The sequence below is a fragment of the Plectropomus leopardus genome, chromosome 16 (assembly GCF_026936395.1).
Source record: "Plectropomus leopardus strain MGB_pleo_1.0 chromosome 16, ASM2693639v1, whole genome shotgun sequence".
In the NCBI taxonomy this organism is placed as follows: Eukaryota; Metazoa; Chordata; class Actinopteri; order Perciformes; family Serranidae; genus Plectropomus; species Plectropomus leopardus.
The window spans coordinates 24785530-24804589 of NC_142191.1; the positions used below are offsets into that span (position 1 = coordinate 24785530).

The 19060-nt window shown below is 38.5% G+C and overlaps 1 protein-coding gene across 5 annotated transcripts in view; it reads left to right on the plus strand.

Moving 5' to 3' along the window:
- Positions 1-19060, plus strand: part of galnt14 (UDP-N-acetyl-alpha-D-galactosamine:polypeptide N-acetylgalactosaminyltransferase 14 (GalNAc-T14)) — a 198873-nt gene extending 179813 nt beyond the window's left edge. For all 5 annotated transcript variants that reach the window (XM_088089131.1, XM_088089130.1, XM_088089128.1 and 2 more), the window contains 2 exons: positions 7372-7491; positions 18388-19060. In XM_088089131.1, coding sequence (XP_087945257.1) covers positions 7372-7491; positions 18388-18546 — 279 coding nt within the window. In that variant the 3' untranslated portion in view covers positions 18547-19060. The remainder of the gene's footprint in view (positions 1-7371; positions 7492-18387) is intronic.

Below are 19060 nucleotides of genomic sequence, written 5' to 3' on the forward strand. Positions count from 1 at the left end.
TAAAAAAATTCCTTTCAAGAAAATTTTATATTTCACTTTTGTTTTGTCAAAAGGACCAGAAAAAGTGGTCCACTTTTGGTCGTTGTGGAGCCGTAGTTGTTGCTATATAACCACTGTTATATAGATGTGTGTGTGTGAGTGTGTGTATTTGTTTTTGTGTGTGCGTGTGCATGCACACTTTGTGTGTGTGTGTGTGTGCGTGTGCGTGTGCGTGTGCGCACGCGCACGTTCTGCCTTCTCTAAGCCATAATTAATACCCGTAGGATTCTCATTATTCTGTGTTTAGAGCGAGTGTGGAGGCTGTGATCCGCTCTAACAAGCTGCCTTGCGGAGAGCGAATATGTCAGCAGCTGAAATGCCTGAAGGCTGGAGAGGCTGGCCTCTCACTGGAAGGTTGCTGGTTCAGATCCCTGAACTGACAGGGAAAACCACTGAGATGTTTGTGTGTATGAGTGAGAAACTCTCCTTTATCAGCTTCTGTAGAGAAGCCCTGAAGGAAGGCTCTTAATCCCTGTTTGTTCATTTTTAGAAGTCTAGTTTGAACTGAGTAGCTCCCAGGTGGGAATGTTTTTTTAACTTAAAGAATTAAATTAATTTTTCTCCTCTATCAGTTTTTCCCTTAAAAAGTGAGGTATTTTTCCCCTTGTGTTTGCAAATATCCGTAGCCAATCTAATTCTAAGACAAAATCCACATTCAAGGTTTTTTTCTTTTTTTTACATCCTTTGTGTTTTACGGTTTTGGTGATCATTACTATCAGGTTCTGATAATCATCAAGTTAATTGCTGAATACTGGTGACAAAACGAAACACAGAGTCTAACAGAGCAGTAACATGTGCTGTCAGATACATAATGTAAAATTATCTATGTTTATTTCTTCCGGTCATGCAAATATCGACCATCCTATCTCTGAAGCCAAACCATTTTGCCAGTGTTGGTGGGACGTACATAGTGTCTGACTTTTACACAGGAAGAGGATGTTCAAATCACATCTCCTTCTTACAGTTAATGTTAGCTTCTTTTAATCATTCCCAGTCATACATGAAAGAAAATAATTAAGATGCATATTCCAAATGTGCGGTATACATGCCCAAATAATATTAAAGCCAGAATAATATCAGAATATCCCATGTCTTTATTTGAAAATGCTAAATCGGGAAAAGGGCCTAATTCAGAATATGTAGTTTACATAATCAGCATCAAATTCAGAATATTTGTCATATTCAGAATACATGTGATATTTGTGCATGTAAGCATAGCCAATGTATTAATTTAGGGAATAGCCTGATGTATTTTTCAAGTATTAATTGTTTATTATCTTAAAAGTTACTGTATATTTGCAGATATGTTAAACTGCCAACTCACATGTCAATAGCACTAAGCCTCCTCATCAAAGGGAGGGTCTTAAGCCATATTATCTTTTATTTTAACAACTTTTTTATTATTTAACATAGGTAACAAACAGCATACACACACAAATACATAACAATTTATCTACAGGAAAATGAAGAATCTATGGAAGAAATGAATATATTTTAAAAAGTAATAATAATCATATGGGATCTGTGACCTTGTGGGAGTCCTCAGAAGATCTTTTACTTTGTTAGTAAGGAGGGCCCAGATGCAGATGGCAGATTGTTTGGCATTATGTATCCTTGCTGCTGACATCTCCATATATGTTAGATCCAATAAATATTGTAGCCAATGATTCCAGGAGAGAGAATGAGCAGGCTGCCAACAAAGTGCCATCAGAGGCATGCTAGAGTCTCTATCATTCAATAGGAGCAGCTTTGGAAAATATGGCACTTCAGTATTAAGTAGGTCAGATCAGGTTGTAGATACCATTTTCCAGAAATATACTACCCCTGGGCATTTTCAGTGCATATGCAGAAAAGACCTCATGTCGCCATTAGGGCAGAGCTTGCAGTTAGGTGAAGTTTTTTGGGAGCAGGAAACAACCTCTGCAGAAATTTGAACTGTATCAGTTTATGGTTTGGATTTTTGAAAATCAGATCTGATGAACTGCCAGTGATTTGCAGACATTAAGAGTAAATATATCCCAGTTACTAAGCCTCTAGTTCAACCTCCCATGTCTAGCAAAGAATGGAGTGTATGAGTTTTAAAGCTAACCTGAGCTGAAGGTAAAAGTAAAAATAGGACATATTGAGTCATTATGCACAGCACACAAATCAATATGTCAAGTTATTATTATTATTTGAAAGTGAAAGCTAAAGTTATTGCACCCAAAAAGGTGGATAGAATCCCTCATAGCATGAAAAATTTTTCGTTTTTTAGCCTCAGAGGCTTCCGCTTGGTTGAAGCATCCTAGTTTTTTAACAATAAAGTTGATGAGTAAATTGTTATCATAGTAGAAGCAAAGCATACAAACCATGAAAACAATAGCCTTTTTGAGTAAAAACAGCTAAATAAACTTTACAGCTTTATAGAGACCGTATTGATCCTATTGAGACATTTCTAGCAGCCAATAGCAGAAATGTGAAAGTAATATGAACCATTCATTGTATGCATTAAGATTATAGTTTCAGTCCTTCTGAAACAAAGACAGGATTTCTTTACAGCAGCATTTGACATACTAACAGAAACCAATAGCAGAGAAGCAGAGAGACTGAATTTCTAAATCCACACCAGCAGAAAAAATACCACAGTTTGTAATGCCAGTCATCTAGGAGTCAAATGTATTCTACTGTTCCATTACAAGTTTCTAAAAGTTTCGCAAAATTTAAAGGTGACAGCTGTGTATAACAGAGGTGAGGGAGGAGGAGAGTGACAGGTGTGAAACGCGACCCACTGAGCCACAAAAACATCATTCTGAACACAATTTGGCCCAAATGTAATGAGTGTAAAAGCATGGTGCTGTATCGTTTCTACTGCTGGAAGTGAGTGTGAGCATGAATACGAGGCAGCTCAGTCAACTTTGTCAGAAAAATAATGCTTATTCACATCTCTGTAGACAGGGCCGCAGGTGTCAACATTATTTTCAGCCAAAGTGCACTTTGTGTTTAACCTCCATTCATCCGGGGAGCATTTCTGCTGAGCACATAGGCTCTGTTTCAGCTCTGACATGCTTCAACCACTGAGCATGGTTATCTGCAAACCAACAACTCTGATTACACTAAGTGATCTGCTCAAAAAACTGCCTAAAACAGGCTTGTTAACATCATGTTTTCACTTAACATTTGGTCTGCTAATTATCACTGTGCTGCATTTTAACGTATTGCTTAGTTTAGAAATACAATACTGAAGCTCGATGTATTTGAATAAGATAACGTAAGATCTTTTTTACCCCCTGGGATATTAAATAGTAAAGCAGCACAAGAGAGGAGATAGGAAGTCGGAGCAGGATACACATAATCTGAAAAAATATACAAAAAGAAAATAAAATGAGTTAGTAAGGCATGCTCAGTGCAAAACCCTCAACAAGTGTGCAAAAAAAGTGCAATTAAGTCTTTATCATGCATTTAAGATATGCAAAATAGTTATAGATCTTTATATAAAAGAGTTAATATAATGATAATGACAAACAATTAATTATACATTTTGTTGAACATGTATATAATTACATATAATACATTACAATTTTGAAAATATGATATAGTTTAGGAATGTTATATTGATTATGACTATATGAGATGTGAATATATTAAGATAATACCACAAGAAAGGTGTTATTATGGTGTAGTTCTGTTGCATTCTACTCCTACAATAAATGATAATAATAATTAAAAAAAAACAGTAAATTTAAAATTGAAATAGGAACCATACAAAGATGTCCGCATTATGTTTGAACATAACAAACTGGTTATGTTTCACAAAATGTGTTCACATGACAGTTTCAGTAGTGAGGTGACTCCCCGGGAGGCTCCAGCGGAGAAGATATATTGAGCTACAGCACCAATTAACCTCTAATGTCATTCTCTTTGCTGCAGTTCAATAAATCAATCATACGGTGAAATAAACCCTTTGGCGTTGAGTAATTCGAGACAAAACTCCATAAATCATAGAGCTGCTTTGAAAAGACCTCCCACTGTCACTGTCTCTACTCCAGCCAACCCTCACCCTCCATTACCTCGTACAGGCCAGTGAGCAGCCTTATAGTAGTGTGATTATGGCCATAACTTTTAAAGATGTATTGATATGTCACTCTAAAATCCAGGGTAAATCATTAGAAATATAGTAATTGTTAATAATTTCCACATGATGAAAACAGTTGATAAACTCAACAAATAATCCACTGGTTGTTATTGTGATGAAGTTGTTCAAGTGAACAAGTCAAACAATTTGCCAATGATACTCAGTGCTGAAGAAGAAACTCAGATCCTTTACTCAAGTGAAGTAAAAATAGCAATACTGTAATAATATAAATATAGTACAAACTACAAATCCTGCTTTCACAATGTCATTTAAGTATCATTACCCAATGATTATTACCAAAATGTTTCAAAAAAGTGAAAATAGGTCAGATAATGTTTTTAGCCATTTAGCAGAAAGGTTTAATGATTGTTATTGTTCGCTCACACATAGTAAATATCCATTGATCTTTCAGCATTGAGTTGTGTTGTTAATGTGCTAATTGGCTAACTAGTGTCTTGAATCCGTAATGTCGGTCTCCTGGTTTCCCTTTTTGAAAGAAGAATACAGACTATCTGCTGCTATGGAGAGTTACTTCCTCTAACACACAGCATACATGCCAGTGGGCCGTTGGCTGTGGTCTTTGCTTTGCGTTTCAATGCAACTATGTGAGGTGACGCAACAGATCACCTTTGTTGCCATTAGATCGATGCCGCTTTTGTGTCTGAGCAGTACTTCATTAATGTACTTTATCAAATTGGAGCTAATTTATATGTTGTTGGCGATAAATCTATAACAAAGCATCACATTTTTTGCTAACTCATTACTAAATCTCTAAAGTTATATGTAACTAAAGCTGTCAAGTAAATTGTAATGGAGTAAAAAATGCGTAGTTGGACCTGAAATTTACACTTAAATACATGAGTATGAGTCATGCACCACTCATGCACACATTTCTGCTATTATGTGTTTCATAGTATTGCATATTAGATATGTTTGGCTCTCAGTCTGACAAAATAAAACAGACAATAATTAATTTAATCATTAGTTATCATTATCATTATTAATCATTAATAATGTAATAATACTGTCCATTAATGTCTTGTAACCACAAAATGGCAATAATTAAAGTCGTTAACTGGATATTTTTTAAACATCACTTAAATATGAGGTGCAAGTGTGTGCAACTTTGTGCTCTAGATGTGTCAAGATGTGGTTCACTTTGATGTGACCTTTACACTGTCTGTCCCCCAAGGGTGTTGAAAGCCCTTAACGCACACACACACACACAAACATTGGACAATTTACCATCCTGTTTGCTACTATAATAACCCTGACCTAGTTATACGTTCTGTGTGTGTGTGTGTGTGTGTGTGTGTGCTTCTCCTCTCAGCTCTTATTTTCTTTCCTAACACGTTTTCTCCTACATGATTATTAATACATCAGGCCACTGTAACTTTAAACCTTGACCTCTTTAGTATTTGTTGCCTGTAACAATGTGCAAAAGTGTCTGTGTGTACGTGTGAGAGAGAGAAAGAGCGAGATGTCAGACTGTCAGAGTGGTTATGAATACACATCAGTATACAACTGCTACCACAAATTCTGTCTGTGTGTGTTTGAATATTGTGTTTTATTTTTTCACTATCACAGGCATTATATACTAATATATTATAGCAAACTATATTTTCAACAGCCCAGCAATGAAAATCTGTTTTCCCCATTACTCTTCTAAATATTGCTCTTTCCACTCTCTTAACCTCTTTATTAGTATACTCTATGCTGTCTGTCCTTTGTTAGTCCCAAGTATGTCTCTAGTGGGTCTCTAAGTTCACACTACGCAACTATCAAAGTCGTCAGATCACTGTATTGTTCACACTAAACAACTAGATGTCCTGCAATCTTGTTTCTTGAAGTCTTTGTGGTTGTCAAACTACATGACTGACTAGAGAAAAGGGGCCACACACTACAAGATCCAATCACCATGACGAATCCCCAATGAGTGTGTAATGTGATGCGCAGCACATACTGCACCCCAGGGTCTGGGGGTACTCAGTAGAAAATAAAGAAATTATCAGGCTAAAAACTTACAGAAACATTGCTCACAATAGTCCACCTTCCACCTTCTCCTCCTCTGTCTGTCACTCTCTTTCCCTTTCCCTTTCTCTCACACACACGCCGTAGAAAACATTGCTTTCCACAACCTGTGTCTTGCACTCTCATTGGCTGTCGTTCACCAACAAGGTTCGAGACAGGTCCAAATATTCAGTGCGCTAGATATTTGGGGAGCGTCTGCAATGCATCGGAGAACCTCTCGGCTCGCAGCTTTGAACAGTCCACACATGGCACTCGAGCACCGATTTGTGAGCACTGAGCCAATAGGGATTTGCCGTTGATCTTGGGCTTTTATTGGAAAACTCAAAAAAATGTTGGCGAATAAAGTGGTTTAGTTTGAAGTACAATATAGAGCCTTGCTATCCAGTGTAAAAAAAAAGTAATCAGTCCATTCAGTTGATTAAAAAATTACAGCACCACATTATAAAAAAAACTCAATTACAAGTACCTCAATCAAAATTGTACTCAAGTTTAAGGAGCCAGTGTAGCTTAATCTGTATTAATCATACACTATGATAACAGAAGTACATACTTTTGTTTACCTTTCATTTGGGGTTGTTTTTTCGCTGTTAGGCCCCTTAAAAATCTCAGTGCTTCAGCATACATTGACATTTTAGTAATAGTGTCCTTCAAACTTTGTGACAACAGTTTGGGAAGGACTTTTTCTATTTTGTTTCAATATGACAGTGCCCACTCCACAAAGTCCAAACCATAAAGAAATGTGAAAGACCTGCACAGAGCTCTGGCCTCAACCCGATCTAATACCTTTTGGTATGACCTTAAACTCCAACTGTGAGCCAGACACACACATCCGTTTTTGACCCCCCACTAATGGTCTTGTGTCTGAAGGGGAGAAAGTACCTGCAGCAAATTCAACATCTGGTGGAGAGACTGAAACCAGTGTGGAGGCTGTTATAGCAGCAAACCTGTAGTCTAAATGTAGGAACACACAATGGAAATGCACAAGTACCAATAGAGTTAAATTGCCTTTTAACTAAATGTCACTTTGCTCCCCTCTCTCAGACTTTATCCTCATGACTGCTTATCAGAAACAAAGCCAGCAGAGCAGTTGTAAATGTCAATTTTGAGAAACCTGGCTGATAAACAACACTTGAAACACTAAAATGATAAAAAAAAAAATCATAACTCTCTCTGTCTCTGTCTGTCTCCAGGAGTGGGTGTACACTCATGGGCAACAGATCCGACAGCAGCAGCACTGTCTGTCTCTGTCCACCACCTTCCCTGCCTCCCAGGTCCTGCTGATGCCCTGCAACATGGCTGATGGCAAGCAGGTCTGTGTAGCCCCACACACACACACACACACACACACACACACACACACACACACACACACACACACACACAGACACACACAAATAAAAGTACATTTAATGTGGTGTGTAGCTGCAGGCAAGCCACTACCATATATCATAAGGCTGATAAATTAATCTAAATGTTAATTAATCTAAAGCTAAATTTGTCCAAAGATGATCGTTACACACACACATTCATGCTGCAGGGGCAGATGCTTGACACTTTTTTGGACAGGCTTCTTGAAATACTCTGAACACACAGACACACACACACACACACACACACACACTTGTCATTGCCTGACCACTGGGCACCTTGACGGCGTCCCAGAAGCCCTTGCAGCAGAGAACAACCTGACAACCAATAAATCACCTGAGAGAGAGAGCGAGGAGAGGGAGAGAGGAGGAGGAGGAGAAGTGCAGGTGGAAAGGTGAAGCAAGACAGACAAAGGAGGAGAAGAAGAGAAAGGGAGGGAGGGTTGAGAGAAAGTAGGGGAGAAAAAGAGACGGGAGAGAGGACGGAGAAGGAGGGAGCTAGGGGAGTCAAGGGAGAGAGCGAGGTAGCTGAAGATTAGCTCATTACACCTCACCAACTGTTCAGTCTGCATGGAAAAATGTGCTGAAGGTTGTGTGTGTGGTTGTGCATGTGTGCGTGTGTGCGTGTGTGTGTGTGCGTGTGTGCGTGTGTGTGTGTGTGTGTGAGAGAATCTGTAGTCTTGCAATGTGAAACAAATCTACTGGATATCATCAGGTGTGTGTGTGTGTCACTGTGTTTGTCACTGCAGTTTTTATGAATTTTCTGATCTATGATGCATTGGTGACGGGTAAGAATGTGGGCCGAAAGAAAGACATGAAAAGAGAAAATTGAAGGAAGAGGAAGGAAGAAACATGAACAAAGATAAGGAAGTAAAGAGAGAAAAGAAAGGCGAGCAGAAAGGAGAAGGAGAAAGGTTGCAAACAAAAAGACAAGGCAACTAAAAGGAGGACGGGAAGAATGACGTGGTGAACACAGGAGCTGAGAAAGAGATAGAAATCTGGAACTATAGAGAAGGATAAAGGAAGAGGAGAAAAGAAAGGAAGTGGCAATATTTGAAAAGCAAAACTGGAGGAGTCCAGTCCAACAAACTGGTCAGCAGTGCGTCATATAAGACATCAGTTTACACACATAGAGAACAGTGAACACACAGCAGCGCGTCAACAGAACCTCAAAGCAAAGTCAGAAGCATAATACATCAAACACAGTGAATTTTGACCCAGGACTCTGAATTCAGGAGTCTTTTGTATGTTTTTCTAACCAGTTCTTCCTGCTCTGGCTTCACAATAGTGAGTCTGTGGCCTCAACAGGTCTGGATATTTTTATACCGCGAGAATTGGTTCCCCTGTGACAGCAGCAGCACCACAAAAGAAGATGTGCTATCAGCACACAAGACAAGAAGTCGAAGTGCGGTAGACATGCCAGTCGAGGGAGCGAATAAAAATAAAAATGTGTCCACTGATGTCAGAGCTGAAAATTAGAACAGTGGTATATTTCGTTCTTTCTGAGCAGGTGTCTGACAGACAGAAAGGGCAGGAGGAGAAAAAGAAGAAAGCAAAGGGAGGAGAGAAGGCAGGTAGGCAGGAAGGAAGGAAGCATAATGACAGGAAGGAAGGAAGGATCAAAGGTAGGCAACAAAAAAGAAAAATGTAGGGAGGCTGGACAGCAAGAGAGGAAGAAATACTAAAAGACAGAGGGAAAGGAAGGGAGAAAAAACTGGGGCTGTCAAATGTGTCAAATTTTTTAAATTGCAATTAATCACACAATTTCAGTAGTTAACTACAATAAATGGCATGTTTTTAATTTCATTATTTTGCATTACAAAGTATTTATGAAGTCCACATTGATGAGGTAAAGCAATTATTAACAGGTTGTCTTGATTAAGAATCCAATGACAGCAAAAAACCTGCATGGAACTGGCATAAAGTGGGCACATCTGTAAAAAAGAGACTCATGGGTATCCACAGAACCCAATTTCATTCAGATATCAGGTCAGAGGTCAAGTGATCCCAGTGAAATAGCCATGCTGTTCCATCACCAAAATTTAGCCTAACTTTGGAGTTTTATTTAGCCCCCTTCCTGACAAGCTATTATAACATTTTCTTTTAGTTTAATATGAAACCAGTATCATCACTGTCGCTTTAAAACCCAGCCTGGAAAAGTCTTTTGAAGACAGGAATGTTGGTCAGTGATGAACGCAATTTTTAAAAAATGAATAAATAAATAAAAAAAACGTTCCAACCTTAATCGCATCGCGATTGACGTGTTAACGCTGACAGCCCTAAAACAAAGAAAAAGCTAGAGGGGGAGAAAACAAAGGAAGGAAGTGAAGAAAAGAGCTGAGGTGACCATTAAATAAGAGAGGTGTTCACAACACAAACACACATACATACTGTATGTACAACTCAGGCAGATCATATATAGCTGGAGGAATTTGGGCCTGTTACATATATCGGATACAAGGCTGGTAAAACATAGCACACCCTCTCGCATACCAGAGCCTGTGTATGTTTTGTGTGTGTGTGTTGTGTTTGTACTTGAGCTAAGCCACTGAAGCACATCGCTGTCATGTAACTGAAATGAGTAAACCTTTGTACCAACACACACACAAACATGCACACTTGCACAGAGTGCTGTCAAATGTCCCAGTGGTGTGTGTGTGTGTGTGTGTGTGTGTGTGTGTGTGTGTGTGTGTGTGTGTGTGTGCGTGCGTGTGTCAGAAAGCAGGAAGTAGAGCGATGATAGCTAATTAGAGTGAAGATCCACTGGAGAAACACAGCCCAGAGCTTACTGGTAGAGACACTGACACACACTGCTGAGAGAGAGAGAAAGACAGGGGAATATTCAGAGTGAGGTTAAATTAAGGATAGAGAGAGATGGGGAGGCTGATGGGACAAGAGACATGGAGAAAGACAAAAAAACTGACAGTGGTGGAGACAGTAGAACTACACAAGCCACAACAGAAAGAGAGAGAAAGAGAGAGAGGGGGGGGGGGTATAAATAGAAAGAAGTAAAGTCATGGTGAAAACTTTCAGTATGACTGCAGTTTGTGTGTCATGTGAAACCAAAGTCAACCCTGAGCTATTTTAAGTAACAATGTAACTTCCGACAACACCCATCTATGAATCTTTTGTTAAACCTAACCTGACTGGTAAGGGCTCTTATGTTCCAGGATGCCACTACTGTGATGTCAAAACACGCAAATGGTGGGATGACGCTGCACATGGTGTCCAACTCTGGGACATCAACAAACGCACATGCTGCCATGGATGGGTAGGATTAGGGAAAGGAGGCACATGGCAAGGTGTAGAAAATAAACATCACATTCATACGGGAGGCGAACACATGACTCCCGCATGAAAGTCCCGGGTTTGTTGGACACATCCTTCGCGCTCCTTATGTGACAGGGTTACTGGCAGTGTTTCTTGATGCCGATTGTGGTGTATAATGCAGACACAACAGCTTCCATTCGACCATGTTCTCAAGTGACAACGCCTGTCTGCGTATCAGGCTGCTACAGCAGTTGTCTTCTGGTGGCATCTAATTATGCTGTGACCGGTTCTGTCTAGCCCCTTTCTTAGCTAATGTTGTCCAGTGGTAGATCATGCAGACGCGAAAGGTGGCTTTTGGTGTTTGATCATATGCCGAAAACACTGTCACAGCGGCGGTATTTGATGACTTTGGAATGAGAATGAGCTGGTGTTTTTACATCTTTGGTTGATGCTTTGTAATTGTCTATGTTTCTGGATGGTTCTGGTAATCAGTGGTTTCTGGCTGTAGACTGATTTAAATGTCCATGTTTTCAGACCTCGACAAAACAATCAGAAGGGTCACTATTCCTGAACTCTGCAACACTGCACCGCAGTTGCCTCCGCACAGTGAAATGTTAAGGCGGTTAGCTGAACCGGGATCACCTCACATTCCCTCCGACACACCATTCGTTATTAATTGCCATTCGTTATTAAAGTCAGACTTCTCCTCTCTTCTTGCCAGTGTCCTCTGCTCCACTAGATGATAATATAGAAAAGGAGGCGCCTGGTTAAATGGTGTTGTGCAGGATTTAGCCAAGTTTTGGTAAATCAAAGGGAAATTACAGTTTATTGCAATTATTTGAAAACTATCATAGCACTAATTCTTATGATATATAAACAATTGTATGAGGATGTGTTGCATAAATAGAGATTCCAGCCAGTTATTCAAATTTAAAAGTAGCATGGGCGTAACTTCCTGTTCCACACAGTTACTGTCATAACGTTTTCTGTCAAATAAAGTGAGGGCTTCAAGTCCTGAGTATCTTGTTTTTTGCTCTGTTACCTTTGTCTCAGTGCCTGCAGTCTGTAATTACAGAGCTTCAGCTGGATCAGGAACAGCTATCTCTATCACGTTGTTGTGGCTGTTGGCGCCTGTCTCCACCTCTTGGGGATACCTACAGTACAGGAAGAATTTCTCCAACAAAATGATGCAGTGCTATAGACCCTCTAACTCACCAGTTTTGTGTTAAATTACCACCAAGCCGAGCAAACACAATTTTCTGAGCCCAGGATGACATGCATGACAGTCACGTCTTTTGAGATGGTCACTATGTAAGGCTGTCATGGTGCCTTAAATTCCTGGCATGACAAAGCCAAAAGACACGTCAGACTGGCTGAACCCTGTCCAATCATTCCTTGTGGTGCGTCTCAACCTTCGTTACATGCAGATATGATCGCAAAAGCGGGAGCCAGAGACAGATGTACAAGAATGTCAACAGCCATAGTATCACAGAGCATCTTGGTAGCAAACATTCAGACATGCTGGCCTCTCTATCATGTCCTCATGAGGTTTGCCACAGAGTTCAAGGCCTGTGAGAAGTGTATTCCAGTTATTGAGGATCAGGGTATTTTATAGTAACAATATATAATAACATAATATAATGACAATAATTCATCAGGATGTAATTTTGGGGAAAAAAACGTTTTTTTCAGCCGAAACTGATGATTACCTGCTTCTCGTGTCCGATACAGATATGGTGACCAATTATTTCCCATTTCTTAATTTTAAAAAAGTATTTATAGCCTTTAGCTTGAGCACATATGAGGATAAGAAGGTTAAGATTTAATGAGAAAATTTGGATGATTTAGTATTCCATAGCCCTGACCTAACCTAATTTAAATTACATCCCCACTGTTAACACAACAAAAACAAAAACTGACTCTGACTCTTCAAATGTACATTTATGTTTTCTAGTAAAATATATATATATATATATATATATATATATATATATATATATATATATATATATATATGTATATATATATATATATATATATATATATATATATATATATATATATATATATATATATAAATACTTCCCAAACATACTTTGGTTTTTATAGAGCATTTTGCCCAAGAATTTAAATTAAACGCTTCAACGTAATCCGTTAAAGAGACATGTCAATGTGTTTTACACCAGTATTGAAACAGAGAGAAAAGTCCCCTGCTACTCCACACAGACACTAGAAGACCGATGTTCCTGCTGTAGATGTATAAATGCTGCACCAGGGACAGTGGGCGATAGATCAACTGCACACACACACAGTGACAGGGCTAACTGTAGCATCACACGGCTAGCGTTACCTAACAGTTATTCATCAGTTTAACGACAGAGTCTGGCCTTTTTGGTGTGAGTTTTCTGGGGCTGTTAAAAGGCTTGATGTTGGACATAAGCCGCTGCTGCTGTGTTTGCTAGTAACACTCTGGAGACGGCCCTTCAGCACTGTACCTAACCTGTTTAATAGCAGCAGGAAGTTTTCTGATCTGGTGGGGAGTTGGGCAGTTGGGGATCAGCATTGTTGTCTTCCTCTGAAACTGTTAAAGCTGTCCACACTGACAACAACGTATTTGGCTCTCAAGTCAGCGTGCTGCACTTGTTCTTCTTCATATTTCCGTATTTTTAGGCGTTTCCCAAATAACCTTTAAAAGTGTAAAGATGCTGCCCTTCTTTTGTCAATGAATGCGGTCTGGCTTTGTATTATCAACAGTATTTATCAGCTATGATTTCATCATCAGAATAATACATAATAATTAGGGATGTCCCGATCAAGTTTTTTTTGCCCCCTACCTCTATCCGAATTATTTGACATGGGGTATCTGCCAATGCTAAGTCCCGATCTGATACTTTTATTTACCTGAACTGTACAGCTGCCCAGCGCACTGTTCAAGTACTTTGAAGTGATTCAGATCAATCCACTGTATATGAAAACAAAGTAAACAAACTAATTATTTTTGATATGGCTCTCACAACAGCTCCATTTAGTGCAACATTTGTTTTTTCAGCAAAATAACAAAGTTAACAAAGTGAAATGTGTCTTCAGAAATTGCCCTCAAATCCATTTAATGTAGCATTGCAATAAAAGTAGAGAACACTAAAAGCGAGTCTTATAAGCACAGTTCCACTTCAAAGTCATGTTGTAGCTGAACTTCAACACTCCCAGTCACAACAAAGAAAAATTGGTCACAGTTCTGCTTATTACAGCATTATAGTAAAACTAGTTTACTAAAAATAAAAAACAAATATTTCAATTCTACATAAAATGGTGTAGCAGCTTAATTTGAAAATGAAAAAAATAATCAGTTCCTACTTATTGGAGTAGCAACATTACAAAAAAATTGAATATCTGCTGCAAATTGTGCTCTGTTTAAGACACCTGAGTGACAACGGACGTTAACAAAGGATTGAGCAGGGCTCGTGCTCAAAATAACCAATCCTGATAAATACAACATGAACTGCTCTGGTCCGATACTGATCCTTCCCATCTGATCAGGACATCCCTAATAATAATATCAATTTTACATTATCAGCCTCGATATATATTGTGCATCCCTGTGTATTTTACAACTGACTGATTGTGTAACTTTCACTGTTTTTTTCTGCACTAAATGGAGTGTAATCAAATTATTTTATGCAAAACAACAATGCATCAAATCCCTAACTCGTGGAATTCCCCTGAAGTAGGGAAGCCAAGTAGTCATGAAATTTTAATACCCGCAAAAGCCTCAAAGGAGGGGATTTCAGGTCTATCTGTGTTCACCCTACGATGACCCGATCGCAGTGCATTCTGGGATCCAGTCTCCTCCCCTGTCACCCTGAAAAGGAACAAACAGACTGAGAAGCTTTATGTATGTACAGTATATAAGAGAGGGATGGTGATGTGTAGAGAGGGACAGATGCAAAGTGTTATTCTCGCAGGCCGACGTCAGCATTGCTGCAGCACTCAGTAATGAGGTGAATACTAATTGATTTACTTTTAATTATCCCCTTCGTCTTTTTTTCTTTTCAATTAAAAAGCTCCTCGGCCCATCGCTACACTGTGATGAGCGTGTCATCTTGACAACGCCGCAATGGATCCACAATGCGACTCTACAGAACAAAGCCAGCTTATGTGTGTATGTGTGTGTGTGTGCATGTTGTTACAAGGTCTTACAAGATCAAGATACATGACAGCAAAACGCTTCACAGGCCCAGCAAACAAACACATGGCAGATCTTTGCCAATACACACACTTATGCACGGGTATAAACACACATAAATCCATGTGCACGCTCAGATTACACACACACACACACAGATACACTTATAGATATTACATGCTCACACCCAGATTCTCTCTTTTCCTCTCATCTCTTTTTTCCCTCGCTTTCTCTGTCTCTCTTTGTCTGTCAATCTCAGCTCTCTCTCTCGTTCTCTCTCTCCGTGTGTCTCTGATGACTGGGTTTCACACCCACAGCTGGATGAAAGCCTCTTTTCATGTCTGATCATATCTGCCGCTTTGTTTCCCAGCTAAAGAATCCAGCTATGAATAATGCACACACACACAAACACAATGACACACACACTTTCTCTCTCTCTCTCACACACACACACACACACACACACACACACACACAAACACACACTCTCAACTGTGGTTGGTCAGAGAACCTCTGGATCAAAGCAAAAAGTCAGATGAGGCCTCCATCTAGTGGTGACTGATAGAAATCACAGTTAGTTCAAGCACCAGTTCCCATGTGACCTCATAAAGCTGCAGTTGGTAATGTTTATAAAAAAATTTTAAAAAACTTTTGTCATATTTGCTGAAACTGACTCGATTGTGACACAGCACTACATGAGACAGATAATCTGTGAAAAAAAATCGCATTCTTCTGCCCTCTCTTTTGTCTTTTAGTACTTCCCAGTGCCTTATGACACGTAAACAAAAACAACCAATCAGGAGTCTCTAATGCAGCTGTCAATCACGTCAGTCACAGTCGTGACCTGTGGTCAAACTGTAAAACTAGGCAGCCTTGATTACATTTGAATCAAGATTCTGTTACTGTGTTGCACTTTTTTTGTCCCAGATGTTTTCAGAAACTTATTTTAGTGCACTGTTTAGCTGTAAAATGAGAAAGTTGATCCATGACTGTTTCTGAAAACATTTAAGGAGGGAAATAAGCAATGCAGTGACCGAATCTTGATTCATTTTTGATCAGCGCTGCCTATTTTGACAGTTTGACCGCAGTTTACAAGTCATGATTTACATGATTGAGAGCTGCGTTAGTGACTTCCCTGGTCTGATTGATTGTTGTTGGTGTACCAGGGTTGATTTGAGCAAATGCCAGTAGAAGCAGGTGGAAGAGGAGGAGGTTTTTGTCTTGTTTACTTCTTTTAGAATATAGTGACAGTTTCAGAAAATATGACACAAAGTTATTTTCATAAAAGTTACCAACTTTATCAAGAAGTATGACATACAATTCAAAACAAGCTGATCGGGTGACCCAGTAACTGGCTATAGACATTAAACTCAATATTGCTTCCGATGTGTTTGTCAATGACAATGAATGTCATGAAAAAATAAATTAATATAAATTTTGACCCAAACAAACTGTAATTTGGACTTAAATCAGCTTTTTAAAAATATGATTTGATTGGTAAATATAGAAAGGATGGCTATTTGTTCCTCTATTTACAGCAGTTTTTGTTATTAGTAAGGAAGAGGAAGGTATTACAAGACTGTCTTCTTCCTGCTGCTGTTTGTTCAGGGAATGTGTAGAATTGTTATAAGAAAAGGTGTAACGGGTTTTTGTTATTGTTTTGGAAATTATACACTAACATGAGCAAATAAACCATATATGAATGAATGAATGAATGAATGAATGAATGAATGAAATACTACTCGTCATAGACTAAAATTGTTTTTTTTTAAAAGGTTTTTTAATAAGATTTATTATAAAAGCTATCTTAAAATGTGCTTGGCTGGTATCAAACCTGATGCTTCTGCAGTCCATATTTCCAATGTTTTCAGCATAATTTCCAAGTTGAATGTTGACAATTAAACTCTCTATGGCATTCATATATACCTGCTGTTGGAAATTCATTAGCCCATTATAAAATAATTTCCCTTACATAATAACATTTCACTGTCTCAAATCTCATCTTTTGTCAACAATCGCAGACTTTATACACCTGCAGTGACATGTAGGTTATTGGAAATGTTAGGTAAATGGTAGGTAAATGTGCAATGGATTAAACCTTTAACGTTTATCAGTTTGATTTTGAGGTTTTGAGAAAAATCAAAAGGCATTTCCTTAATAAGCCTGTTTTTATTCATCTATAATCATATTCAATTTAGACAAAGTTCTCTGTAATTAACCTTCATGATTACCCTGATTACTGTGGTGTTTCTGCACCCTGCAGTGTCTTTTTTCTTGTAATTTCTGTGAGGGTTTGATTTTTTTTTTTTTTTTAGCTGTGGTGGTTGCAAATGTTAATGCTGCAATATACCCACTCTATTCTCTTTGAGTGTTATATATTAGACACTACCACAGTTACCCAAATGCGGGTTGTTTTTTCAGTCTAGTGTATTTACAGTTAATTTGGCCATTGTGGCTCTAAAGGTTGTTTCAATTTTGCGCTTCATTGCAGAGCTTAGAGGAAAAGAGGACTTAAATAAAACAATGTATATCGTTCATATAGCTTTCCAAAAAAAACTAAAACCTGTTTTTTTACAGAATGTCAAACGTTTGTCTCTGAGTCAAACAAAAACACAGAAAAAAAGCCCTCTGAAATGACCATTATGACTAACTGAGTGTGACATCAAATCTCATTGCAAATTGTGGCAGATTTATGGTTGTTGTTTTTTTTTTTTTTTTTCATTTTGCACCTTGGTCGCACAATACTGTACCTGCCCTGCAGAGCACAACTGAAGATCTTTTCTGAGTTGGTCTCAGCTGATTTTTTCAGCTAATTACTGCTTTGCATGCTGCAGTATTGCCTCCTTCTATTAAAATATAATTAATAGCAAGCATAGAAATCAAACTAACGGTCAGTTGGTGGTTTGATGTTTTCCCAAACTGAGCAGTGAACTAAAACTTTTGAAAATGTCTATATATATCAATAATAACATTTTTTTTAAATGTTTTAAGACCCTGTGTTTCTTTAAATAGGCCTCTACCAAACGATGTTACTTCATAGTATTTGTAAAACAGAAAAAAAAACCTAAATAAAACACCATGACCACCTATGATGCTTGTATATATATATATATATATATATATATATATATATATATATATATATATATATATATATATATATATATATATATATATTTACCATGGAATTAGTAATATTACCAGTTCTAGATATTTACCTTTAGAAAACATTGCAGGTTGTCAAACAACGATATATGATCATTAGATTTTTATTTTCATTGCAAATTGTCAATTTTAATTACTTTGGGGTTTTTTCTGAACCTTTTTAAATTTGCTGACAGTATTATTTGTTCATTTTTAAACACATTCTTTGTTTTTGCCTCCAGCGGTGGCAGAAGTCGGGGACTCACCTGGAACACCTCGTCTCTCGGTTCTGTCTGGACTCGGAGATGGCTCTAGACGGGATGGACTCCTCTCGAATGCTCGTCATTAGCCCCTGCGAACTGAGTGCGTACACACAGAGATGGGAAGTCCCCTTCTCCTGACCCCTAACCCCGTCCCTGTGACCTTTCAGCCTCCACGAACCCCGCCACCCATTCACAGCCTCAAAGACCTGCACAGTGAGCTGCTCTGACAGAGTGAAGATGCATGAGCACGTCATGTCAAGGTGCTGTAGCTGGATGGAACGTTTTTTAAGACTTTTTGACGCCTCTTCACTGTTTATCATGAATAAGAATAAATCAAGTGCGGATCTGTTGGGTCTAAAATCCTGGTTTACTGAAGATCTGTGCTGGATCAGAACATTGCTAAAGGAAGAGACACATCAGAAATGTCTGGTTTACTTATCTGGAGGTTGAAGTGTGTATGTATGTATGCAGCTGTTGAGAAGTTTTGAGAGGAGTGAAACCAAGTGCACCTTAAAATCCCCAAACTTTTAAAGACTCCAGTTGGACAGAAAAAATATTGGAGAATGTGATCGGAATTGTAATCTTTTGCAATGAAAGTGTCTGTTTCAAAGGATGTTTATGAATATGGGAATTAAAACCAAGCACAACTCGA